At 39.0% G+C, this 27,454-nt stretch overlaps 2 protein-coding genes across 2 annotated transcripts; both read right to left on the reverse strand.

Annotated features, from left to right (window-relative positions):
* Nucleotides 1-1,147: 1,147 nt before the first annotated feature.
* LOC121521547 (alpha-1-antitrypsin homolog) lies at nucleotides 1,148-3,776 on the reverse strand. The gene is made up of 5 exons (XM_041805628.1): nucleotides 3,707-3,776; nucleotides 2,739-3,351; nucleotides 2,305-2,575; nucleotides 1,970-2,117; nucleotides 1,148-1,849 (listed from the first exon to the last, which is right to left on the reverse strand). The coding sequence occupies exons 2-5, from the start codon at nucleotides 3,340-3,342 to the stop codon at nucleotides 1,640-1,642; spliced, it is 1,233 nt and encodes a 410-aa protein (XP_041661562.1). The 5' UTR covers nucleotides 3,343-3,351; nucleotides 3,707-3,776; the 3' UTR covers nucleotides 1,148-1,639.
* A 16,897-nt stretch (nucleotides 3,777-20,673) lies between these two features.
* LOC121521557 (alpha-1-antitrypsin homolog) lies at nucleotides 20,674-23,321 on the reverse strand. The gene is made up of 5 exons (XM_041805638.1): nucleotides 23,210-23,321; nucleotides 22,267-22,879; nucleotides 21,821-22,091; nucleotides 21,504-21,651; nucleotides 20,674-21,376 (listed from the first exon to the last, which is right to left on the reverse strand). Exons 2-5 carry the CDS (start codon nucleotides 22,868-22,870, stop codon nucleotides 21,185-21,187), a joined length of 1,215 nt encoding a protein of 404 aa, XP_041661572.1. The 5' UTR covers nucleotides 22,871-22,879; nucleotides 23,210-23,321; the 3' UTR covers nucleotides 20,674-21,184.
* Between the last annotated feature and the right edge of the window lie 4,133 nt (nucleotides 23,322-27,454).

The raw sequence follows: 27,454 nt of genomic DNA on the forward strand, positions 1-27,454 counted from the left end.
TCCAGGTTAGCTCTGCTGCTAACATTAGTAGCAGCATTTCCCAAGCCAAAAGCAATGGCAGACCGGCACCTGCATCTACCGCTCCAAAGCCTGTTGAGGTGAAGGAAAGACCACCTGACACTCTGACCAGCCTCCACACCGGCACCTCACTGCTAACATTGTCTGGAGATCTGGACAATGTTAGCAGTCATTCTCATTTCAGAGCATGCAGGCACATAAAAATAAGCAAAAGTGCACTTGAGAAACATGGACATTTAAAAATGTTTACATGTCTGACAATGACAGGCTGTTTATGTTGTGTAAGAAAAAGAGTTATGAGTCAAGACAAAATTGTCATTTATTTAGATTTGATCATTTCATTGTTTGTCTGTGAACACCCATGGTGACTGCACTGAAATTGTTAAAGTGAAAACTTGTGAGCTGTTTCCAGTATCAGTGTACCTATTATTTAGCTTCCTTTACGAGTTGAGCTAAATTCAAGATGTGTATATTTGAGTGATTGTAGTTCTGGAACAGGAGCTGGAACAGATGAACCTGTCATGTGGACATGCTGCAAAGGACAGAAAACAATGAAGAAAGCTCTTTAAAGCCTTATGTCACATAGGGGATGAAGAAGAGTAAAGTAAAACTAAAGATGTGAATAAGTATTTGAAGCACTCAGATTAGTTGTTCTCTTTGAGTGAAAAAGTAGGCTGCTTTCTATGCAACCTTCACTTTTAAGTTATTTTCAATTTAGTGCATGCATTTAGTTTATTGCTGATTTTGTTTCTGTATTTATGAGGCAATTCTGAATATAGACCACAAGACACAGTCATGAAGAATCATATTTATTTCAAATCTTGACATGTAGATTCTACTATGACTGAAACTATTTGTCAACAGCCTTTTTTTTCCCACCACAAGAACTAGACTAAAACTAACAAACAAAAATAGATCTTTGATGACTAAAACTGACTAAAACTAAGTTTAGTTTTTGTCAAAACGACTAAAACTAGACTAAAATGTAATTTAGCTTTTGTCGGACATTCAAATTCTGTGCTATTTCTCCACTGTGTGTAAATCTGTCAAAATGCAATGGATCTGTTGCTCTTCTGCCTCTCAGCTGTACAAAGCAGGGACCCCAGGTTTGCAGAGAACACACTACCATGATTTGGTACCAGATTTAGGCAAGAAAATAAATGATTGGACTAAAAGTAAAGACTAAAATGTGAGGACTTTTTATGGACTAAAACTAGACTAAAATGTTAGCTAAAATAGCTGCCAAAATAAACACCGTTTTAGTCCATTTACAGTCTGATAACTGGAACAGTGTTCAATCCACTTGCAATGTTTTAAATCTGACTGAATAATAGCCAATAATTACTGAAATGTTAGGCTTTACTTTTTGTGGAGCATTTTCTATTCTTCACTTTATCACATATTATGATAGGTTTTGCAACATCAGTGTCTTGCAATACACATTATTAACCATTACAGCAACTCTTTATTATCAGCCATTGTACCATAGACTGTGGTTTTTGCACTTATCCAATTTGCAAGCTTGCAAGTGAGTCCCACCCCTAGTGTTTACAGATGAGTCCTGATTTTACAATAAACTATTCTCCACTGATGAGATGTAGGACTGATTATCTTGGATTCTTCATTCAGCTGTTGGGTTGTTGATCTTGCCCATGAAGAGGATGCTCCCACTGGAGTTCTCTATGATGAAAACCAAGAAGGGTCTGTCGATTCTGATGGTCGGAGGAGGTGACAAATGAAATGTTCCTGAAAACGGTACTATCTCCAGGATGGTGACAGCCATTGCCTCTGTTCCAATCTCAGTGACACTGAGAACAGCCTTGTGGGACGCCTGTAAGAGGAAAAAAGTATTTAATGGTCTTTGAACTAACCAAAGAAAACACTGCTGATGTTGTTGAGTGGGAATATCACCTTGTTGTTCAAAAGCAACTGAGAAGAAACCCTCCCCTACCTTTGAGATTTTGAGCGGTAAGTCTTCAGATATACCAGAGAAATCAGCGTTGTCCTCAAAAGCATTTATGATGCCCATTTCTTTCAGAGTGCTCTCCAGGGAAGCGTCAGTAGAGATGGAAAACTTTGGCAAGAAAAGGTCTATATATCTGAGAAACAAAGAACATAATCAGACTTAAAGCATGAACAGCTGAACTAAGGCTTTTTTCATTTAATTGAGTTGCTCTTATCATACAGATGAACTCGACTTTTATGCATCACACTGAACATAACAAGGTTCTGTTACTTTGTGACACATTTATTCCAAAATTTAAAAATAAAGTTGACTGAACTTACCTCATAGCGACTGAGTCTCTCCAGCATCTGATGTGGTCCTTGTTGATGTAGCCCTCCACCTCCTCCATCTTGTCTTCATCAGGCAGGACGATCATCATGGAGGCGTCGCCCTTGTAAGGCAGACTGATGACGGTGGCGTGGTTTGCTGTGTCCCAGAAAGCCTTGTAGTCCTCAGTCCTCCTCATCATGTCCACCTGAACTTTGGTGTTCTTGTCCACATGAAATTCAGCCTTATGTGTATCATAACTTTGGAACGGGTTCTCCCACAGTCCTACAAAGGACACAAACATCTGATGAGCTGACAGTGAACATCTGACCTGAAACCATTAAGTTTCATGTTAAGATTATCAAGATGGTGTATTTTACATGTTGATGGTTTATTTCTTGCTTCATCTTGACCTGCAAGAAAATCTGAATTCAGATCAGCACATTACCTTTAAAGTAGACGTAGTTGATCAGCACCATGACCATGTCAGGATCCAGGTCCTTCACCATGTCTCTGATCTTGTCCTGGGTTTTATTTGCAATAAATCTGTTGATCTCAGCTGCAGCCTCAGAGAGATCTTGGCTGACGTTGAAGATCTCACCAGAGTAAAACTCCTTGACATCATTGAGGAACGTCTCCAGAGGATTGAAGCCAGAGCGCACTGCAGCAGCATTTCCTACATCCAGCTGTAGATTCTCCTGACTGTGTCCATGGACCTCAAAGAGATGTTTGTACGCTTCATTGACCTGGGTTTGGTTGAAGGCGCTGTAGCCCAAGGTGGAGAACAGCTGGCTGTGGGTTTCACCTCCAGCTCCTGCAGACACCATGGACAGGATGCTGGAGATTCCCAGTGGTGAGTAGAAGATGTTCTTTCCAGCAGCAGTGTTGGCCTTCAGACTTTTGTAGAGGGCAAAGGCAAAGTCAGCATTGGAGGAGGACAGCCTGTGGTAGCTAGTATCATCAGTATGGCTGTGTCCAGAGCTGTGGGGGTCTGCCCAGGCTGCAGACAGCAGCAGTGCTGTGAGTGTACAACAACTGAAGATACCACGCATCTTTACAACCTGGTCATTTGACAGGAAATAATGGAGAAACTTCTTAGAAGGTTTTCCATATTATTTTGAAGTACATTGACTTGTTGACCAACTTCATGAATGAGCATTTAACTAATAAAACAAAGAAGAAACTGAATCAAACTTCAACAATTCTACATAACAGAGAGAATAGAAAGGCTAAAGTCAACAGTAGTTTAACAGTCGTCATTTTTCAAACAGAACACACTATCTCTTACAAGTTTACATTTTTCTGTAACAAGTACTCTAAATAAATTATTACAGGTTTTATTATGTCCCGATTACAGTTACATCACACTTTGATTAAAGTTGTCAAATCAGTATTTCATTTGAGGTCTGTCCTTACTGTTAATGTCCTCTTCAGTGCAGTTTGTCAGAAACTTCACTGATATTCAGGAGATTGAAGTGAGTGAGTGGACAGATCTGTTAAAAATTAACATGGATCAGCCCCCTCTTTCCTGTGCCTGGAAATGCTGCAACACAGTACCCTGAACTCATCATGACCAATATTACCTTTACTGATCTTTCTGTGATCTGGTCTGAAGGTTAAATACAACAGATTAAAGAGTAATTATGTCCCGACAAAGACAATTCGGGGTTTGTTAGAAAATACAAGTGATGTCAACCCATTTCCATCTGACTAGTCTAAAGTCAAATATATACATTCTGTAGACTAGTGGTTTTACATAGTGAGGTAAACCTCCTCTGTGGGATGCAACAGGAGATTTGCTTTGCTAACTTGTGCTGTGCATGGGGCAAATTGGACAGATTCATAGTAAAAGTAGAGACTATACTAGAGGTGACTGTTAAAGGAAGGATTTTCCAGCATTAGTCCTCGTGATGCTCTATGGCCACAGTGTTAGATAAATAAGTAATGGTATACTATCTAACAACAGCATAAGGCTGTGTAGACCATGGGGTCATATTGAGACAAAAGCAGTAAGTCTATTGACCAAACCAAGGGAACTTTTTGACAAGAAGTAAAAAGAATTTCAATCACTGAACATAACTGAGATGTTTAGTGCCATAAACAGTAAGACAGCCTTACCACGTGCAGATTTTTGGCGCTGACAGTGATCAAAAGCAAACTCCAGGCATGACTGAAGGCAGAGGTTGATCTGCTTTTATGCAATCCTGCATCAACTGCATAGATGCAAACTCACAGTCCCCACTAAATTAGAGTGTAGAGCATTATAATCAGGTTGTATTGGCAAGAAGTTCATCACTGAAACCAGAGAACTGGTTGTCTGTGAGAAATGTATGTTTAAAAACACATGCAGTCCAAAATATCAAACATCTAAAAATGTTAAAAATGCCTAAAGATGAGACATAAATGTTTGAAAATGTACTCGTTTAAATCATATTTTTAATGGGGATGGGGGCTCATGGGTTACATTTTCTTCTCTCGAGGGGGGCTCACTTTCCCAACATTTTGAAAAGCTCTGCTGTAGACCAACTTCACTCTGTAGCGATGCAATGTTGGTTTACAACTAGCATTAGCTAGCATTAGCAGTGCTAGCACTGCAGGCCTTTGCCTTTCTTAGCAGGTTAACGTCCTCATTCCTGACCTTGTAAGCAGCCCGACATCATCAGACAAGTTCACCTTAGTGGATAGATATTTGTGACTTTGATGTGTATATTGACCAAAAAACTCACCTGGCCACCCTGTTTTAGTCCACATGGGTAGGGTGACGTATGGCCACAGCGCTCCTTCATCATACTGGCTCTATGTAGTTTAAGCCATTTGATGGATTGGGGGCATGATATGCACACCTTGGGCCCAACATGGCTGGATTTTCAGTTCACCTGCATGGTAATGAGTCAGAGCTGTTAGACTGCCCGTGAGCAGTGCGTCTCACGTGATGAACATGCATGTCTCATGCATGAAGAATTTAGAGAACTGAACTTATCAGTCGTAAATGGTCTCTTCAAAATGCATTGTGCTTTATATCGATGAACATGTGAAAACTATACCTTATTGCTGTATTTAACAACAAAGAGATTCTCTCTGTTTAGCACATAAACACACAGTGTCTCAGATCTGCTGTTGTAATAGCAAGTTTTGACTTTATTCTTGTCATTTCAACTTTAATCTCGGAATTGTATTTTAACTTTATTCTCAAAATTTCAACATTTTTCTCAAAATTTCAGCTTTAATCTTGACTTGCTCAAAATCATTTTCTCCTTCGAAGGTGTCCCTAATTCTCTTCCATAATGAAGTCTACAGGCTAAAATAAGTCTTTTTAACCTTTGGAGATCGTTAAAATTTTACACCCTTAAGAGCCCTTAAGGATCGAAATAGCTCACTAAATACATAAGACTATGAAATTACTATTCGTTGATATTTTTCAAATGTTTTTTTAACCAACTCCCCCTCTACTCATAAAAATTAATATAACCTTCAAGAAATGTAACCCTTTAAATTCCAGGTTAGCTCTGCTGCTAACATTATTATGGAACGGGTTCTCCCACAGTCCTACAAAGGACACAAACATCTGGTGAACTGACAGTGAACATCTGACCTTAAAACATTAAGTTCCATGTTAAGATAATCAAGATAGTGTCTTTTACATGTTGATGGTTTCCTGCTTGCTTTACCTTGGCCTGTGAGAAAAACTGAATTCAGATCAGCACATTACCTTTAAAGTAGACGTAGTTGATCAGCACCATGACCATGTCAGGATCCAGGTCCTTCACCATGTCTCTGATCTTGTCCTGGGTTTTATTTGCAATAAATCTGTTGATCTCAGCTGCAGCCTCAGAGAGATCCTGGCTGACCTTGAAGATCTCACCAGAGTAAAACTCCTTGACATCATTCAGGAACGTCTCCAGAGGATTGAAGCCAGAGCGCACTGCAGCAGCATTTCCTACATCCAGCTGTAGATTCTCCTGACTGTGTCCATGGACGTCAAAGAGATGTTTGTACGCTTCATTGACCTGGGTTTGGTTGAAGGTGCTGTAGCCCAAGGTGGAGAACAGCTGGCTGTGGGTTTCACCTCCAGCTCCTGCAGACACCATGGACAGGATGCTGGAGATTCCCAGTGGTGAGTAGAAGATGTTCTTTCCAGCAGCAGTGTTGACCTTCAGACTTTTGTAGAGGGCAAAGGCAAAGTCAGCATTGGGGGAGGACAGCCTGTGGTAGCTAGTATCATCAGTATGGCTGTGTCCAGAGCTGTGGGGGTCTCCCCAGGCTGCAGATGGAAGCTCTGGGCGTTTGGAACAATTGGAGGTGTCACACATCTTTACAACCTGGTCATGTGACAGGAAATAATAGAGGAACTTCTTAGTAGTTTTTCCATGTTATTTTGTAGTACAGTTGACTTGTCGACCAACTTTATGAATGAACACTTAACTAATGAAATAAACAGGAAACTGAATCAAACTTCAAAGATTCTACATAACAGAGAGAATGGATCTGATAAAGTCAACAATAGTTTAAGGGTGGACATTTTCAAACAGAACACATTATCTCTTACAGCATCATACTCAAGATTGGATCTAGAAATGTATTCGTGGGGTGGCACGAGAGTTGTTAGGGATGGCACTCCATCGCAAAGTGTATTAGCTGATTCAATCACATTATTAATTGATATTTACATTAACCTAGCAAAGCAGATGGATTTGGCTGTTCCTGTGTTTTTCAATGGGGAATCAATCTTACAAAGCTCCCATCTGAACTGTTCGGGCCCAGTAAGAAAGTGACAGGTCCAATCAGCTTCAACGAGGGGCAGTACTTACGGCACGTCAGAGTCGTGATGTAAACAAGCAGGGACAAGAGGCCGGTGCAATTACGGTGTAAGAGATAAGCATGGATGCTGCTATAATTTCAGTTTTATCAGAACTTGACGAGATTTCATCATTAAAAGAAGAACAAGGAACTTCAGCAAGGTTCTTTTCTTTTCAAAAAATGAAAAAAAGTTCTCTATTGAGTTTATTCCTCGGTAGCGGCTACGAAGTCACGTGTTTTGTTGCTCTGATTGGCCCGTAAAGATGTGACAGAACATTTATCCAATCACCCTCTTAGTTTCTTTCAAAGGCTCTGCCCTTTCCCAAACACTGTTATGAGAGGTTTTCCAGATGGATGTGTGAAAGACATCCATCCGGTTATATTTACATGAAAAGCCTCCAAATTAAGTTAACTCTACAAAGTTACGCTCCCTTATTGTGGCACATAAGTAAAACTATTAATCAAAATACACATGGTGAAAGAGGATAACTGAACGAATTATAACCAAAAGAATAAATCATACCAGCTACTCTCCAGCCCTCCACAGAGGATGATGAACCAGCTCAGAAGAAGAGGAGGAGCACTCTCCTGCTGGGGTCCGACTCTGACTCAGAAGAAGATGGAATGGATTGAACTAGAAGTGATTGCTTGATATTATTTCAGCACTTTATTTTGTGATGATGAACAATGTTATTTTTGATGTGCTAACTTACAGCACTGTGATTGATGGGACTGTTTTATTTATTTTATATTATCTGAAGCAGAGGAAAAGCAAAAGGTTCAGTGTTCAATACTTGTAGTGCTCAGAAAAGTGTTCTTACTGTTTTTGTACGAATCCCTGTGGGAGAGGTGGGCGTCCATTGTTCTGTTCAAGTTTTTATCTATTTCCATCCTTGTGTTAAATGTCACCTCTTGTACATATTTTTAGTTCTTACAGTCTTCTTACACATTTGTCCACTTGTTTACATCTTTATGCATTTTAAATTTCTTGTGTCTTTACTTTTATGGATGTTTGTCTGCTGCGCATGGCAGGTTGGGCTAGCTCACAAGCGCATGGTATGCAGCTATCTTAAGTGCACACTATGTCAAGCTAATGTTATTCTATATTTTTGTCTCGCCATAGATTAAAAGTGGTCAAAGTGAGATAATCCAGTGTCACAGTCTCCATCCTTCCAATCATCAAAAACACAATGCAGATATTTCCACCGGTTACATACGGACCTATTTCTATACAAAATACAGATTCAAAATTTTAGCAAATATTTTAGCGAAGCTGTCATAATCCAGGTTTTGATTTATTATGTTTCTGAGTTTTCCTATGGTTATCCTTGGTGAATTGTGTGATTTCTAGTTTGATCTTGTATTAGGTTTTGAGTTTATTAGGAGTTTTCTTTAGCCCTCGTGTTTCTTGTGTAGTATTTTCCTGTTTCTAGTATTTAGTTGCTTCTTGTGTTTTATGTTTTATTACTCCTTGTATTTCATGTCTAGTTAATTCTCTGTGCTTCATGTGTAGGTTATTCCCTGTGTTTTGTGTTTAGTTACTCCTTGTATTTTATGTCTAGTTATTCCTTGTTTCATGTCTAGTTTTACTCCTCATGTTTCATGTTTAGTAATTCCCTGCTACATGTTAGTTTTACATTCCCTGTGTTTCATGTTTGGTTAATTCCTGTGTCTCATGTTTAGTTTTACTCCCTGTATCTCATGTTAAATTTCCCTGTGCTTCTTGTTTTAGTTTTACTCCCTGTGTTTGAGTTTCCCTCCTTGGTTCTTTGTATCCTCCTGTGTTTTCAGTGTTTCTGTAGTTTAGCTTCTCGTGTCCAGTTTTCAGTCCTTGTGTGCTTCTTGTGTTAGGTTCCATGTTTCCTGTTTTATTTTGTAGTTGCCTTCCCTTGTGTGTGATTCCAGTTTTGCTTCCTGCCTGAGTTTCCCTCCACTTTGATTATCCTTCACCAGTTTCACCTGTGTCTGATTGTCCACACCTGTCTGCCATTGTTAATCACTCCCTGTGTATATAAGCTCTGTGTCTCCCTGTGTCTGTGTCGATTCATTGCAATGTCTTCCTCGTGTCAGTTACTCCTCGTGCTTCCCTCGTGCTCCTTTGGATTTTGTTTTGTTTCTTTGAGTTTGATTCCTGGATTTATTTTGAGTAAGTTCTTTTGTTTCATTAAATCAGTCTTTTGTGTTATCTGCATTTGGGTCCTCCCTTTAGAGTTTTTTCCCGTAATCCTGACAGAAGCGTTGCAACTTTGTTCTGCCAAGGTTAGTCTGTACAGATCAAACAGGATTCGTTCAAAATCACCAATCCAATTCAAACATTCAACGCTTGCTTGATATTATGCAGTATATAGAGCACAACAAGAGTGATGCAGTAATAGACCGGATGCAGAGAAAGCATTCAACCGAGTGGAGTGGAAATATTTATTCAGGACACTTTGTGAATTTTCTTTCAGTGATATATCTTAATTAACTGGGTCAAACTACTTTATACATCTCCACAAGCTGCTGTTTCTGCTGTTTACCATCACAGGTATTTCCATTGGAAAGAGGTACTAAACAGGGTTGCCCTCGTTCACCTCTACTTTTTGCTTTGAACCCCTTGCAGAAAACCATTAAAGCACATGAGAGGGTGATGCATATCAAACTAAAACTAAAACACATAAAATTTCATTATATGCTGATGATGTGCTTTTATTCATGAAAAATCCATCTGAATCAGTAACAGCTTTGGTTAAAATAATTGATGAATTCAGTATTTTTTCTGGGTATAAGATTAACTTTGAAAAGTCTTTGGCACTACCACTTGCAAAGAGCAGCAGTATAGCTCTGTCTGAATATTTACTTTTTAAGGTGGTGGAAATTGGTTTTAAATATTTAGGCATCTTCATCCCACCAAAGCTACCTAATTTAATAAAATTAAATTTGTTACCTGTTATAACTAAAGTTAAATCAGATTTGCAGAGGTGAACCTTCTGGTATCATCATTAGGCTGATTGAAATTATCAAAATGACCGTCCTTCCTCACCTATCGTACCCAGTACAGATGCTGCCTGTCTGCATTCACTCAATGATGTTCAGATCTTTACATTATGCAATTAGAAGCTTTGTTTGGAAAAATAAACGTCCAAGGATTAAATTAAAAAAGCTACAGTATCCTATTAGAAATGGTGGATTAGCACAACCTAATTTGTTGTATTATCACTGGTTGTCACGACTGAGATTTGTCACAGAATGGGTTAAAGATGGACAGGCCTGTTTCGCTGACTTAGAAAGTATAGGTTTAGATAGAGTGTCATTAGCTGATAATCCCTTTGTATGCTTCAGGAAATTACAAAACAAAGTCAATCATAATTTCATTGTTAGAAATGTATTACAGTCTTTAAGTTTTATACAAAAACATTTTAGTTTAAGCCAATATTCCTTTTTAGCACCTGTTGCCAACGATCCTGATTTTGAATGTTCGTGTATAGATGTGGGGTTTCCAGAGTGGAAGGCTGCCGGGATTCTGACTGTCTCTGACTTGTATCTGGGTAATACATTAAAGTCCTTTCAGCCATTACAGGAAGTATCTTACTCATATTGACTTCTATCAGTATCTACAAACTAGAAATGATCTGAACTCAATATTATATTACAGAAGTGGAATGAAAAAGCAGCAACACTTAAACAGAAAGTGATGACTTATATATATGACCAGCTGATAATAGATGCCAAAATTACAATGAATATGAAAGAAAGCTGGGAAAAGGACTTTGGTGAACAACTTGATTATCAGACCAGGTGCAAAGTGTTGTACAATGCAACAAAGATTACAAGGTCAGATAAATCACATGAAACACAGTATAAGATTATTAATACATGTAACTCCTGAAATACAGAGTAAACATGACAATTGTTCAGTGTCATGTTGTATGCAGCACGCCTTTCAGTCCTACATGTCTGGCTTGATGTACACCCACCGCTAATATCAGTTTGGTATGATAAATTATCATCAGTCCTCCTGTATGAGAGGTTATCACATGTACTAGAAGGAACCCTTGATGAGTTTATAAAAGAGTGGTCCCCCCTTAATGTGTTCTTTAATACTGAGTGGTCGGCAATTACATGTATTGGAGCAGACTGAGCTCAGTATGCTCAATTATCATTTGTTAGTCATTTATTCCCTTTTGTATATTCACTCATTAACTTTGGCTACGTTCACTCTGCTGGCCTTAATGCTCAACTCTGATCTTTTCTCAGATCAGTTTATTTTGTTTGTCAGATTCACTGTGACTTGCGCTGTTCACCCAGACCAACAAATCTTTACAGTGGGATGTTGAATTTTTCTCTTTCACAAAGGCAAAAATCAGAGAGGTGAGATGTGAGATATGAATAAAACAGTGTGGATGACTGAGACTGCATGAACAGAAGCAGTGATTCAGTTTGGTTAGCAAATGTCTAGCATTAACACATGTGTATTTTTACTGACAGGAAATGACGATGATGTTCCCAGCTGTGAGTAGCGGTGATCTTGAATATTCAACAGGTTCAAGGAACAAGTAATAAGTTTAGATTTCAAACATTCTCCACTAGAGAGAAACTAGAATGGATGAAGTCAGTGTTAGTTTGAGGGCAAACACTGTTAAAACAGAACACAGTCCCTCAAAGCTTTACACTCAACAGTACTATTACCGCTACCATGAAGGTGATAAATGATATTATTGTGGCTCTTGATAAGAAACAGTACTGTGCTTCACTTTTCATTGATTTGTCAAAAGCTTTTGACACTGTCAATCATGCTGTTTTAAAAAACAGACTACTTTGCCTAGGACTGTCAGAAAATGCAGTTGCGTGGTTCTCAAATTATTTAAATAACAGGACTCAATGCATTAAATATGAGGGTCTTTATTCTAAATTTGTTGTTGTCCACAAGGGGGTGCCACAGGGCTCTGTACTGGGGCCCCTCCTATTTATTATGTACATCAATGACTTGGGTCAAAAATGTCTGTGATGCTAATTTGCATTTTTATGCGGATGACACAGTTATTTACTGCTATGGATCATCTCTTGCTCAGGCCATTGAATTACTGCAGAAAGCTTTTGTTGCTGTTCAGCATTCACTTCTTCAGTTAAAACTAGTCCTTAACGCTGACAAGACTAAGCTAATGTTGTTTTCAAACTTTAAGAAGGTGCCTCAAACTATCCCAGTAGTGTCCACACTTGAGGGAAATGTCATAGAGGTGGTCCACGAATATAAATACCTTGGTGTCTTGATTGATGACTCCCTTAATTTTAAACCACACATAGAAAAACTTGTGAAGAAACTAAAACTTAAATTGGGGTTTTTCTTCTGTAATAAGTTGTGTTTTTCTTTTGAAGTAAAAAAGCGCCTTGTCACTGCCACATTTTTATCAGTGCTAGATTATGGAGATCTCTTTTATATGCATGCTTCTTCTTCATGTCTTGAAATGGTTGACATTGTATATCATGCTTCTCTGAGGTTTATTACCAACTGCAGAGCCATGATGCATCACTGTGAACTTTACTCCCGAGTGGGATGGCCTTCTCTGTCCACTAGGAGGCAGGGGCATTGGTACACCTTTATTTACAAGGCCATGCTTGGATTACTGCCTCCCTACATTTGCACTTTAATCTCACAGAGAAGAGTTGACTCTTACTCTTTGCGATCAAATGATCAGCTGTTGCTCTCTGTTCCTTATTCCCGCACAGAACTGGGAAAGAAAGCCTTTGTTTACTCAGCTCCTTTTGCTTGGAACATGTTGCAGAGAGACTGGAAATTGTCTGAGTTCTTAACCTTACATGCTTTTAGAGCTAAGCTAAAAGCATTGGAGAGTGCCTCAATAATGTGCACATGTTTTTCATAATCTGTGATTCCTCATTATGTTGTAATGTTTTAACTGTGTTTGTATGTTGTAACTGTATGTTGAACTTTGCTGCCTCTTGGCCAGGACTCCCTTGAAAAAGAGGTTTTTAATCTCAATGGGATTCTCCTGGTTAAATAAAGGTTAAATAAAATAAAAAATAAAAAAACAGTAACAGATACTCTCATTAAGTTAGGGTTCCGACTTCTGAAATTTAAGTTGTAAAATCACTTTTCATTTAAAGGTCTGTCCTTACCGTTAATGTCCTCTTTAGTGCAGTTTGGCAGAAACTTTCACTGATATTAAGATGATCGAAGTGAGTCATTGGACAGATCTGTTAAAAATTAACCTGGATCAGCTCCCTCTTTCCTGTGCCTGGAAATGCTACAACACAGTACCTTGAACTCCTCATGATTAATGTTATCTTTATTGAACTTTATGTGATCTGGTCTGAAGGTTATATACACCAGACTTACAGTATAGTTAGATATTATTTACTTTAAGTTATTTTACATCAAGCTATGATGTAGCGATTTACTTTTAATCTAAACCAGTGATACTCAACCTGCGGCTTGCAAGCTGCATGTGGCTCTTTAGTGACCAGTTGCGGCTCTTTTAAGGCTTACTTGAAAAAAGAAAAAAAAAAACAGCCTTTAACTGACAACGTTTATGAAGGTGAACACTGTCATCAGTAAAGATTCATGGTAAGTCAAATCAATAAATCTGCTTCCCACACGAAGAAGACAGGCTTTAACTTCCAAATTTAAATGATTATTATTTTAAATCCATATATCATTACTGTTGGATGGAGGAGCGTGTGAGAGAAGAGCGCAGAGGAAGTCTGCAAGTGGTGCATCTTCAGTAAGCTCATTCATTGAGGCAGAGGTCACGTTAACTGAATATTCTCCTTCACTGATTTTTTTGAAGGATGACAGAGAATTTTGAAGGCTGTCCATCATTTTGATGGACAGGAATGATGAGGATGAGCCTGCCTCTCAGCACACACACGCAGACAGATGCACCTGTTACATTTAGCACACATGGACTTTCAAGGAGGTTATTTAATCTATTAAAAATCTTGTAGCCAATGGGCTCTCTCACTGACCTCAACATCGTAAATTAATGAAAGCGCGTCGGTCTCGGTGCTGACAGCGCAGAGAGGCTGCTGCAGCCTGCAGGTGTCTCAGTACACAGGTCGGCATGCAGAGGTCTTTGCACAATGAGGCTGTTTCATGTTGTTCTCATCATTCTGCACACTGATGCCGAAATTGTCATTTTATTTCCCGTTTTTTTCGTAACCGGTTCAATTTTATGCAAAATTTTGTGTGTCCAAGGTGACCAATGATTCAACACAGATCCCGCTGCTTCCACCTTGATTGCTCACCACCGAAACCTCACTTTAAACACCAAAGTTTGCTCTTTTATCATGTGGATATCAACCACAGAAATATAGCAGAGAGATGGGTGAATGACGATTGAGATCAGTGCCTGTTGCTTTATTCTCTCTTGCTCGCTCACCCCCACCCTCTCTCTCTCTCTCTCTGAAACCTCACTTTAACATCGTAGTGTCCATGATATCAGTCATGGAAATAATAACAGATAAAGGCATACATTTGTAGCCTACTCACAGGTCATAACAGAGACAGAATTAAAAAGTTGTTCTCCATCTCTCCAGCTTGTCTCTGCGCTGTGACGCATAAGTGTGTGTTGTATGAAGCTCTGTGTCAGGATGGATCCAGCAGGATTTTAAAGGAGTGACGGACAACAAACAAGTCCAGCGCAACCTCTGCACTGAGGTCTGCTGTCTTATATTCAAATTGAAGCTTCCCATTTCTTCGTTTTAACTTTTTCTCCAGCAATGCCTGCCGATGCTCTCTCACATCCAGATCTTATGACAATTATGCAGATGCACGTCATCAATGAGCATAACTCACATGGCTCACATGTGGAGATAACATAATATCTAATATCTAGTGGAAGTTGTTCAAACGTGGGTGTTTTATTTGATCTTTAATGCACTAATGATCATAAAAATTGTCAAAAGAGCAGAAATATAAAACCAAAGCTCCAAAATAAAGCAGGGTGAAGGATGTGTCTGGAGAGCTGCAGGTGTGAGACACGGCTGGTTTTAGTCATTTGGAGGCCCAGGGCAAAGACCAATAAGAGGCCCCTCCCCCTTTAACTAAAGAATTAAAAATAAGTGGAAAAACATTAGAAAGGATCTCTGTTATGTTTATAAAGCCACAGAACTACAGTAAATGCCCCAGTGTGAGATATAAATACCCAAATATCCAACCATCATTCATCATTTTCTTGAAAAGCATCTCAGAGCTCAAACTCAGCACATTCGAATATCTTAAAAATCTTTAGGCCAGGGGGAACTTTCATAATGCTGGTGTTGGGCCAAAGACTGGTATCTCCAAAATGACCACTTTTCAGGGAATGAAAAGTTTATAATTTATAAAATGATATAAATATGATTTATAAAAACAAATTAAAATCATGAAAAATGGAGGTACAAGGTTTTAGCCTGAACCTCATAATTATCCACCAATCAACTGTTTCATTTCATTTCAACTACAGATTAACTGATCTATTATCTACCTTACATTCCGGGTTTGTATTGTGGCTCTTGCTAAATTTTTTTCTAGACTATGTGGCTCTTTGGTAGAATAAGGTTGAGTACCACTGATCTAAACTGAAAAGATATGAACATTATCATCACTGTTCTTCCAACTGACCTCTACTGTGCCAACATGATAACGCTGACAACAATGAATGGCAGCATCTGCTGGTGATTTTAAAGATGTTGTACTTCATCTTTTAAAACATTTTAATCAGGGTCGAGCACTGACCAAGGGTTGGCGAGGACCCTATTGTTTTTCCTGAGTCCAAAATTTCTGGCAATTCGAGACCCTTTTTGGGGTCCTTAATTTATGTTAAAAGTCTGTTTCTTTTCCTCAAAAATTGTCCCCCTCGAGAAACAGCCATCTAGTGGTGGAACGGTGTAAGTCCACAGTATCCTCTAGGGGGCGCCAAAAGTGAGATAGGGCCCTAGGTAAGACCTACATGCATGAAAATTGGTACACATGTGTATCATGATGACACACATAAAAAAATATACATTATGACCATTCTCTAAAACGTACAGGAACCGCACTACAGACCCAGAAAGGTCAAAATTTGGCATTTTTTGCTGAACACTTTGCACATTTGAACAAACTTGTCAGAGGGCTTTCATCAGATTGACTCCAGAATTTTTTTTTAATCAAACTAGACAACCTTGAGATTCAAAGTTGTGCTAACTGTGAGTTTTCACCATAGGGCGGGGCCGTTATCTCTGCCAAAACTTCAACTTTGTTGTTGTCTGTTTTTCACTGTGAAATTATACTAATATTACCTTGTAACTTTTTAGTGTTTATTTCAATCATCACCAAACTTCACAAGGATAATCACACATTGGTCTTGATTACCTCCATGCATCAATATCATTACTTTGTCACAGTGTCCCCTCCTGCCAGACAGACATTTGCACCACTGATTTTTGATGTGCTTCCCATTTGTTGCAACAAAAAAATCATCTCCAGCACACCTTTCAACCCAGGCTTATGAATTACATTGTGCATACAGATCATAATAAGACCTACAAAAAAGCTTTTGGACCTTTGCCCAAATCCCAACAGGAAGTCCACCAGCGTCATCGCACTTTCACAATAAGCCTTTTTTGTTTCTCGCCCTAAATTTGTGAACAGCTGGAACACGTCGTTGTATCTTAGACACATTTCACATGCCTGATAGCAGTCCAGATTAGAACACACTCATATTTTTAATTTTTAAAAATTGCGCAGCGCCACCCTCTGGCAAGAGAAAGTAATTTCTTCTGAATTTGACATTTCAGTACCTAGATAGTTGGCCAAATCATGCTGAAATTCTCTCAGACAATTCTCAAGGAGTGGACATTATGCATATGTAAGGGTCAAAAGTTTATGTAAAAAGGTGTGGCCCTGGGGATTTCTTTGTTCACCATGCAACAGGAAGTAGAATATTAAGGGGCTTATGATATGTGTAAAGCAATGACACTTGCCAGAAAAAAATTTGTTAGCAGGCTGAGATGATTGATATGATGTTTGTTGGTAGGCGCGGCCTATTGGCTTAATGATGCCTCCTACAAAATTCAGCCCTCCCAGCAGGTTCAACTTAGGATTTCCAACATTTGTAGGCAGATGTGTCATTTTGTTCAAAAATATTATAATTCATATGTTTTGAAATTGTTTTTTGTGAATCCTTAAACCATCTCCCCCTCTAATTATGAAAATTAAATAATCATAACTTTCAAGAAATTTAACCTTTTACGTGCCAGGTTCTGTCATTGTGCCCCCCTTTGCTTCAGATTGGAAAAAGTGAAAAATAAGTTCTTTTCAAAAGTTACATGCAAAATTGTTTTTTTTTTCTTCCTGGTCATCAAAACCTGGCAAATGTCTTTTTTTATTTTTATTTTTTGCAAAATTTCTTTTTCATGCATTGTTATATTTGACATACTGTGAAATGTTAAAAGAAACCCTGCATGATCAGAGAAGTTCAAGTTTGTTGGATAGATATTTGTATCTCTCGTATGTATATTGAACTAAAAAAACTCTAGATATCTACATTTTGAATAATTTGAGTTTATAAACTCACCAGGAGGCCACCATGTTTTGGTCTGTACTGACGCTCTGATGTCACAGTTCTGCAGCTCTCCTCGCTGTGCCTACAAAGTTTCAGACTGGCAGTCAGTGTTAGGGCTGCATCTCAGAGAGGCTGCACGTCTCATGCCCGGAGAACTTGAAATTTGAGGTCTCTTTTATGTTTTATTCACACCATGAATGGAGGAAAATGATGCAGAGCCATATTTACCTTGTTGTAGCAATTATTTACGTCCACATCAGTAGAATTTGTTTGAAATCAGTTCTTGATGTACCAGATGAAGGCCACGAGCTAAAATGCATCTTTTTAATAAAGTTTTTCCCAAACTTCTACTCTCTATGAAGCTTTCTTTTTCTGCACGGTTCAGGTAAAGATAAACACAGTATGAAAGCACTTCTGGTTTGTACTTTTCAAAGTAAAAGTCCACTTTAGTATTTCTTTGGAGAAACTCGTATACTACTTTTATTTTGAAAAGCTCCCAGCATGCTTCCACTATACGCTGAATCCAGTCACTAGTAGGGAGCTTTATTGAGGCGAAACGTAGGAGAAATGACAGAGTTTTGACAGCAGGGAGACAAAACCAACACGCAGTAAACTTGTGTCTGGTACGAAAGCTGTTATGGCAGCAACAGCTGCAAGCAGAAAAAACATCTGAAAAAAGGTTAATAGCAACGGTGGAGAACGCTGCGGTACTGTTACGTCACACAGACCAAAACATGGTGGCCTCCTGGTGAGGTTATGAGCTCAAATTATTAAAAATGCAGATCTGTGGAGCATTTTGGGAGATTTTTGGTTCAAAATACATTATAGAGGTACAAATATCTGTCCAACAAGATCAGGGGCCTCGAAGTTTTGATAGCTGACGGCCAATTTAGGAACCTAACATTGGATTGAGGGCTGCCGAAGGAAAAAAAATGGAAAAAACCAAACAAAAAAAATCCCATTTGTAATCATTTTAATGACCAGGCTGCATCTCTACAGTTTACATTTATTGGTCTGCATCCAGTAATGTGCAATAAACACATTTTAACTTATAAATGAGGCTAAATCTGGCAACAGTTGAGAAAACCTTGAGAAACATTGTTATGCACACAAAATCCCTGGGTTTTTCTGCCCTCTACAGTCAAATTTGGGATATAACAGTCCTGTGTGCAGTCCATTTCAGACTATATGTGACCAAAGCTGGTAAAAACTCCTGCAAGTCGTCCGAGGTCATTTTTGGGTGTTTTGCACATTATGAAAGCGTAGATTCCAAGCTTTCAAATGGTGTATCATACACCCTAATCTGAGCAAATTTTACAAAGATATGCTCATTTGAATGTTAACTTCTAGTTTCTGTTTGTTCTGAGAAAACCAGGTTAAAAGTTTCAGGACTTTTCCTACCTTCAGGCAGGCCAGGTAATGGCGTGAACAATAGAGCCACATTTACATAAAGTCCACCCAAACCAAGCTTCTGAATGGTGACTGGTGACGCTCATCAAAGTATTTCCATAGGAAATCTGCCTTTATCAAACTTTCACTGTTGAGTGATCTTGAAGTTTTCCCAAGTCTGTTGATAATTCTTGCTACTTCGTCATCATCTCTTCTACTTTTCTTCGCTGCAGGGTGCATCTTGAGGCTTGTTGATAAAGGTGATAACTAGAAACAGCTGTAGTTACGTGCCGAGGGGGGTGGCCAGGGCTTGGTTTCAGTCACATATGTAAAAACTTATTTAGAACAAACAGTCAGTCTCAGTGTGCCTTGCCTCCTGTCTTAACAATTGCAGGCTGCCAGAAATGTTTCTGTGGGCTGCCATTGGCTCGCGGGCTGCACTTTGAGAACCCATGAACAAGATGAACTTGTCTGATCATGCAGGGGTCCTTTTTAAAAAAGTAATGGAAAATGGTGACATCTGCTGGAAAATAGTAAAAATTCCAGCTTTACAACTTCCACAAAAACACTTAAAAGTAAAACACAAAAATATTGGAGTGCATGTTTTTATGTTGTGATGGCTCCAGGATTTTTTTTTTCAATGCATTATAGGCATTGTGTACAAATTTGAATTAAAATTTTCAAAATGCCATATAAATGCATTTAATGGCCAAATATTATGCCAGATGCCTAAAAACTCTTAAAATGACATTGAAATTCACATGTAAAACACTAGTTATATTTGCACTGGTCAGTGTAAACTTAGACTTTAGTTTACACAGACTTATTGAAATAAGAATGGAAGATTGGTGCTGTATTTTATTTTGAAAGCAAGAGGAACTTCAACTAGTGTATTTTGTTTATGGTGATATTGGCTGTGTCCAAAATCATTCCCTATACACTATATAGTGAATTCACCATTTTGTAGTGGTGTCTGAATTCTGAGTGGGTATTGTTAATCACTATATAGTGCAATCATTCTATCCCACAATGCATTTTGAAAAATAGTGAACAAGTGATGGTCACTGGCCCAGCAATATTTACCATCATGCATCGTGGTTGCTGCTCTCAAACATGACGGACAAATGGAGCCCAAGAACACAGATAAAAACGTTTTAGTACATTATTTGATTGTTGGTTTTAACCAAACTGTTTAATCTGTAGGAAAATGTTAAGGATTCCAAACAAAGTAACTCTTCCCCCCTATGAGGATTACAAGACATGAAGCCATCATCTTCATGAAAAAATAAGTGATAATACATACAAGAGTGTATACCATTTGCCACTAAAGACACAAACTTTTCTATTATTTTTATTTTTTTGTGAAAATACGGTAGCTTGAGTATCAGTTTTCAGTAAAATTTGTTAATTTCGATCCTCAGCTGTTGTCATAGGCAACTACGAGCTGTTGTTGCCAAAAGTTTTAATTGTGAGACGGCAATGACGCCATCGCCCGCGGCCAGAGTAGTGTACAAAATCGTTTTGTGTTTTGTAGTTGAGTCCACAATGTAGTCCACTATATGCTGCTCACTATAAAGTGGATAGGGAGTAGGGAATGAGTGTGTGGTTTTGGACACAGCCATTGTGTTTTCTGTATCTATGAAACAATACAGTAGAGACCACAAAACACAGTCATGAAGAATCAAATTTATTTTAAATCTTGACATGTAAATTCTGCTGAGTCAGAGGCCTGTAATATTTAGTCTACTGTAAATTTCTTGATTTTGCGATGCGAAAGACTCATCACCAGTTAATTCAGACACTTGATTTCAGTTATTAGTTTAAGGTGGCAATCCCTTTTTCATATAGGGCCAGTTAGGTTGGATTTTTTCCCCTTAATGAATTAAATCATCATTTAGAAATGGCATTTTGTTTTTACTTGGGTTGTCTTTGTGATATATTAAAATTGGTTTGATCCAAAATATTTAAGTGTGATAAATATGCAAAAAGAATCATGGCACTGTACAGTTTAAACCATTACAGGAACTCTGTATTATCAGCCATTGTATCATAGCCTGCAGTATCTAGTTTTATCCGATTTGTAAGCTAATGAGTGAGTCCCATCCCTAGTGTTTACAGATGAGTCCTGATTTTACAATAAATTATTCTCCACTGATGAGATGTAGGACTGATTATCTTGGATTCTTCACTCAGCTGTTGGGTTGCTGATCTTGCCCATGAAGAGGATGCTCCCACTGGAGTTCTCTATGATGAAAACCAGGAATGGTCTGTCAATACTGATGGTTGGAGGTAACATAAGATATACCCACTCCACAGTGCTGACTGCTGTTGCTTCTGTTCCAATCTCAGTGACTCTGAGCACAGCCTTGTGGGACGCCTGTAAGAAGAAAGAAGTATTTAATGGTCTATAAACTGACCAAAGAAAACCACTGCTGATGTTGTTGAGAAAGAAAATCAACTTGTTTTTCAAAAGCATTTGAAACTGAGAAGAAACCCACCCCTACCTTTGAGATTTTGAGCGGTAAGTCTTCAGATATACCAGAGAAATCAGCGTTGTCTTCAAAAGCATTTATGATGCCCATTTCTTTCAAAGTGCTCTCCAGGGAAGCATCAGTAGAGACGGAAAACTTTGGCATGAACAGTCTTATATATCTGAGAAACAAGGAACATAATCAGACTTAAATCATGAACAGTTGAACAGTTGAGGCTTTTTCCATACACAGATGGACCAGTCATTGATCATTATATTGAGCATTACCAGACCATGTTAACTTGTAACACATTTATTCCAATACTTGCAAATAAAGTTGATTGAACTTACCTCATAGAGACTGAGTTCCTCCAACGTCTGATGTGGTCCTTGTTGATATAGCCCTCCACCTCCTCCATCTTGTCTTCATCAGGCAGGACGATCATCATGGAGGCGTCGCCCTTGTAAGGCAGACTGATGACAGTGGTGTGGTTTGCTCTGTCCCAGTAGGCCTTATAGTACCCGGTCCTTGACATCATGTCTACCTGAACTTTGGTGGTCTTGTCCACATGAAATTCAGTCTTATGTGTCATAGAACTTTGGAACGGGTTCTCCCACAGTCCTACAAAGGACACAAACGTCTTATTGACTGACATTGGAATTCAGAACCACAACCCTTAAACTTAATTTTAAGGATGTTTAGAATGGTTTATTTTTGGTTTATTTAAGATTTCAGTGGTTTATGTCTTGGCCCATCTTGGCTTATAAGAAAACCTGAATTCAAATCATCACATTACCTTTAAAGTAGATGTAGTTGATCAGCACCATGACCATGTCAGGATCCAGGTTCTTCACCATGTCTCTGATCTTGTCCTGGGTTTTATTTGCAATAAATCTGTTGATCTCAGCTGCAGCCTCAGAGAGATCCTGGCTGACGCTGAAGATCTCACCAGAGTAAAACTCCTTGACATCATTCAGGAACGTCTCCAGAGGATTGAAGCCAGAGCGCACTGCAGCAGCATTTCCTACATCCAGCTGTAGATTCTCCTGACTGTGTCCATGGACGTCAAAGAGATGTTTGTACGCTTCATTGACCTGGGTTTGGTTGAAGGCGCTGTAGCCCAAGGTGGAGAACAGCTGGCTGTGGGTTTCACCTCCAGCTCCTGCAGACACCATGGACAGGATGGTGGAGATTCCCAGCGGTGAGTAGAAGATGTTCTTTCCAGCAGCAGTGTTGGCCTTCAGACTTTTGTAGAGGGCAAAGGCAAAGTCAGCATTGGGGGAGGACAGCCTGTGGCAGCTAGTATCATCAGTATGGCTGTGTCCAGAGCTGTGGGGGTCTGCCCAGGCTGCAGACAGCAGCAGTGCTGTGAGTGTACAACAACTGAAGATACCACGCATCTTTACAGCCTGGTGGTGTTACAGGAAACGTTATTAGTAGGTTTTCAATAGTATTCTGCAGTACATTGACTTGTTGACTAACCTTATGAATGAATGTTCAACAAGTTTATGGATCCAGTAATAAAATTAGATTTTAAACATTCTTGTTTAGAGAGAGAATGGAAAGGATAAAGTCAACAGTAGTTCAAGAGTCAACACTGTTAAAACAAACACAGTACCTCAAAGCTTTACACTTGACTGTAAATTCTGCTTGCTTGAATTAAATCCACTTATTATAAAACATATCTCTTCTTTTATTTAAGTTGACAAATTACTTATTCATTGAAGGTCTGTCCTTACCGTTAATGTCCTGTTCAGTGTAGTTTAACAGAAACTTCACTGATATGTAGGAGATCGAAGTGAGTGAGTGGACACATCTGTTAAAAATTAACATGGATCAGCCTCTTCTCTCTTCTTCCTGGAAATACTGCAACACAGTACCCTGAACTCATCATGACTAATGTTACCATTATTGAGCGTTCTGTGATCTGGTCGAAAGGCAGACTAAAGTAATTATGGCATCCTTATTAAGACAATTTGGGGCTTGTTCTACAGTATATGTTATTGCCCAAGCACACTGAAGTCCCAACATCCTTGGTCATTGCACAGATGAAAGAGGTGGGCTATGCTACAGGAAAATTGCCCATGGATCTGTCCAAGCACGGGTGCATAATGCACACATTACATAAAATAACTGCACTGATTTCTCTTCACAAACTCTTAACCACAAAGTTTGTAACGTTACTGGGATGTTTTCTGATTAAGAACAAAAGTCATCAGTGCGAAATAGGAAAGAACACAGGAGATTTTACCATGTACAGTCCATTATATCATCTAAAGATTCAGAAAAACTGAAGAGATCTGTGCATGTAAGGGGCAAGGCAAGAAAATAACACTGCATGTAAAAACAGTATCATTCTTTGATGCATTTTACAACACGGGTCCAAAAACACTCCAGAAAACCATAATAAATGAACACAGTATGTTCTTGAATCTACAGTGGAAGTTTAGACTCAACCATGCAATGCACAAGCCATATCAATAACGTCCAGAAAGTTTCATCAACCTCTGTTTGCCCCAGCTCTTCTGAGATGGGTTCATCTAAATTAAAACGTGTGCTGTTGACTGAGTCCACATTTCAAATTGGGGTCACTCATTCCTCCAAGTTCAGGGGAAAAGGACCATTCAGGTTGTTGTTAACAGAAGGTTCAAAAGCCATCATCTGTGATGGTGTACTGGTGTATTAGTGCCCATGGCGTGGGTAACCTGCACATCTCTTAAAGCACCATTAATACTGACAGGTACATAAAGGATTAGGAGCAACACATGCTTCCATCTTTTCAGGGAAAGCCCTGCTAATTTCAGCAAGACAATGCCAAGTCACATTCTGAGTCACAACAGCATGGCTTCACAATAAAAGAATGCAGAAACTAGACTGGTCTGCATACAGTTCAGACCCATCACCCATTGAAAATGTGTGGTGCATGATGAAACAGAAACAACAATGGAAACCCTTACTGCTGAGCGACTTATGCCGGCCTTACACCAGAAGACTTTGCTAAAACTCTTAAAAGGCTAAAAGACTGACATCTGAGACCCTCTCACATCCAAACACAATTTGTTGGCAAGCTGTTGAGTTTTTAGTCTCAGACGTAAATTTTGCAATGACTGTGGGTCCCCAACTGCAAAACTAGAATGCGATTCCTTTTGAGATTATTTCCCATCGTGCATGTGTTTTCACCACAACACTTTTTGAGCAGAGAAAAAGATGTAGAAGGAGATCGCATTTGAGTTATTATCTCTTATATTCCGATGTTTTTAAATCATGAACTTGGAGCAGAAACCAAAGGAAAGTTAAACACTAAAGCAACTTTGTATGTCACTGCAACAACCGAGGAACTATCCCGCAAACGATTCAGGATTAAAATACCGATGAAAACGTAAGTTGTCTCACCACGGAAACAAACTGATCGGGCTTTTAGTTTGAAAATCCCAGTGGCGGTTTATCACACCTGTCATGTCAGCCTGGAATGAATTGACAGACAAGGCAGACAAACACACAGGTGCAGAGATCTGACTGCAGCTTGGAGCAGAAAAGTGTTTTAATCTATTGAGCTATGAGCGCATATTCAGCGGCTCTAGATTGATCTACGTTCATGTTCATATTTTGAAGAATGAAGTGATTTCATTGGCTTACGCTCAACACTGGAGCCCATTGGTCACGGACAACGGTTGTGTCACTGAGAAAAACAATTTACATACGATCAGACTGAAGACTGTTTGATATCGTAGTAACACCAAGATGGAAGAAAGACCACCTTAACACTGCTAAAATTGAGTCTAATGACCACCTTACGCCTAACAACTGAGAGCAGGAGTGAGCTGTGACTTTAGCAAGACTCCCGTGATTTTACTTCAGATTTGACATTTTGTCTGTGACTTTGAAATCAGAGGAAAAGTTGTTAGGTATAAGGACACCTTCAGATGTACATCAAGTGTCTTTAGACGTTAACAGAACCTTTCATACAAAATGTTCTTCTTTAATTATAAAAAATTGAGTTCTACCCTTAAAGAACATGAAGGTGATTCACCATGACCATGTCAGGATCCAGGTCCTTCACCATATCTTTGATTTTGTCCTGGGTTTTATTTGTAATTAATCTGTTATTCTTAGCTGCAGCCACAGAGAGATCATTCTGGTTGGTGTTGAAGATCTCTAGTAATGTGCCTTTTCATATTCAAAAGGCCTACTTCATATTAAGCAATCATTTGGACGCCTTTTTCTTAGGAGCAATGTACGCAGACTTGTGTCACAGGATGTTAATTCATGTGTCATAATGAAAAACTGCAAAAGGATTGACATTCCTCTTAGAAAGTTGTCCCATATTTTCTGATATATATTCCAAGACAATAAAAATGAATAAATAAATAATAGTGATGTATGTTGCAGATGGTCAAAGCTCTCTCTTCAGTCTTAGAAACTGGATAGAGGACAAACAGGGGAAAGGCAGTGCATTTTTTTTCTTTTCTTTGTTAAAAAATCAAGGATACAAGTTCAAGAAGTGTTAGCAATACAGTAGCACCAGGTGGTGTTAGCGGCCATCTTTCTTCCATCTGTGCTCAGCGTGACACAGTGGGACAGCTGTGAAGGAACCAGGAGGAGGTAGTCAGTCTCTTCTTTAAATCAGAGTATGAGCTATAGCTGGCTTTTGATTTTAGGGCATTAAAGAAGCTGAGATACACAAGCTTCTTTCAGCAGAGTGCTGATATTTCCAGTAGCAGCTCTGACAATCAGTGTTATGTACAGGCCATTCAGAAAGTATTCAGACCCCTTTCACCTTTTCAAATTTCTGTTATGTTGCAATCTGATACTCCAGTCTTTTCCCTCATTAATCTGCTATCAGTACCCCATACTGACAAAGTAAAAATAGCTTTCGCAAATGTATAAGAAAAAACTCTAACATCACATTGACACGATTATTCAGACCCCTTACTCAGTACTTTTTTGGGCATCCTTGGCAGCAATTACAGCCTCAAGTCTTTTTGAGTATGAAGCAAGAAGCTTTGCACACCTGGATTGTGGGATTCTCTGCCTATCTTCTTTGCAAATCTCATCTGAGTCAGGTTGGATATGGACTGTCGGTTGAAAGCCATTTTCAGGCCTCTCTTGAGATGTTCAATAGGGTCAAATCAGGGCTCTGGTTGGGCCACACTTGGACCTTCACAGAGTTGTCCTGTGTTGTCTTAAAGGTGCAGTGTGTAAAACTGAATATCAACATCTAGAAATGGGTTCTAGATTGCATTTCTCTGCTGGAAACTGTGGAAACCAGTTGAATTTAATGTGTATCTGTAATGTGAACACAATACAATACCATACAATAACTTTATTTATCCTTTTTTTCCTCTATGTTACCATGGAAACATGTAAAAATCCAATATGGTGGCATCCATGGAGGGGACCGTCCCCATGTATGAATTAAAGGTTTATTCTGGGTTGTTTTTTTTTTTTTTTAAATAGCTATTTTTTAATTTAGATGACTAAACACTTATTTAGATAGACCGTCTTAGAAATGTTTTGCTTTATTTTACCAAGTTTGTTCAGCTAAATGCTACTAGGCTAAATATTATACACTGCACCTTTAACTGTTTGCTTAGGGTCATTGTCATGCTGAAAGGTGAACCTTTGGCCCAGTCTGAGGTCCTGAATGCTGTGGAACAGGTTTATCTCTGTTCTTTGCTCCATTCAGCTTTCCTTTAACCCTGACCAGTCTCCCAGTCCCTGCTGCTATAAAACACCCCCACTGCATGATGCTGCCAACACCATGCTTCACTGGTAGCGTGGTACTGGACAGGTGAAGAGCAGTGCTTGGTTTCTTCCTGACAAAAGGTTTAAAATTGAGACCAAACAGTTCAATCCAGGCTTCATAAAACCAGAGAATCTTGTTTTCCACAGTCTGAGTCCTTCAGGGGCTTTTTTTATAAACTCAAAATGGACTTTCATGTATTTTGCACAAAGCAGAGGCTTCCATCTAGCTACTCTGCCAT

The sequence above is a fragment of the Cheilinus undulatus genome, linkage group 14, assembly GCF_018320785.1.
Source record: "Cheilinus undulatus linkage group 14, ASM1832078v1, whole genome shotgun sequence".
In the NCBI taxonomy this organism is placed as follows: domain Eukaryota; kingdom Metazoa; phylum Chordata; class Actinopteri; order Labriformes; family Labridae; genus Cheilinus; species Cheilinus undulatus.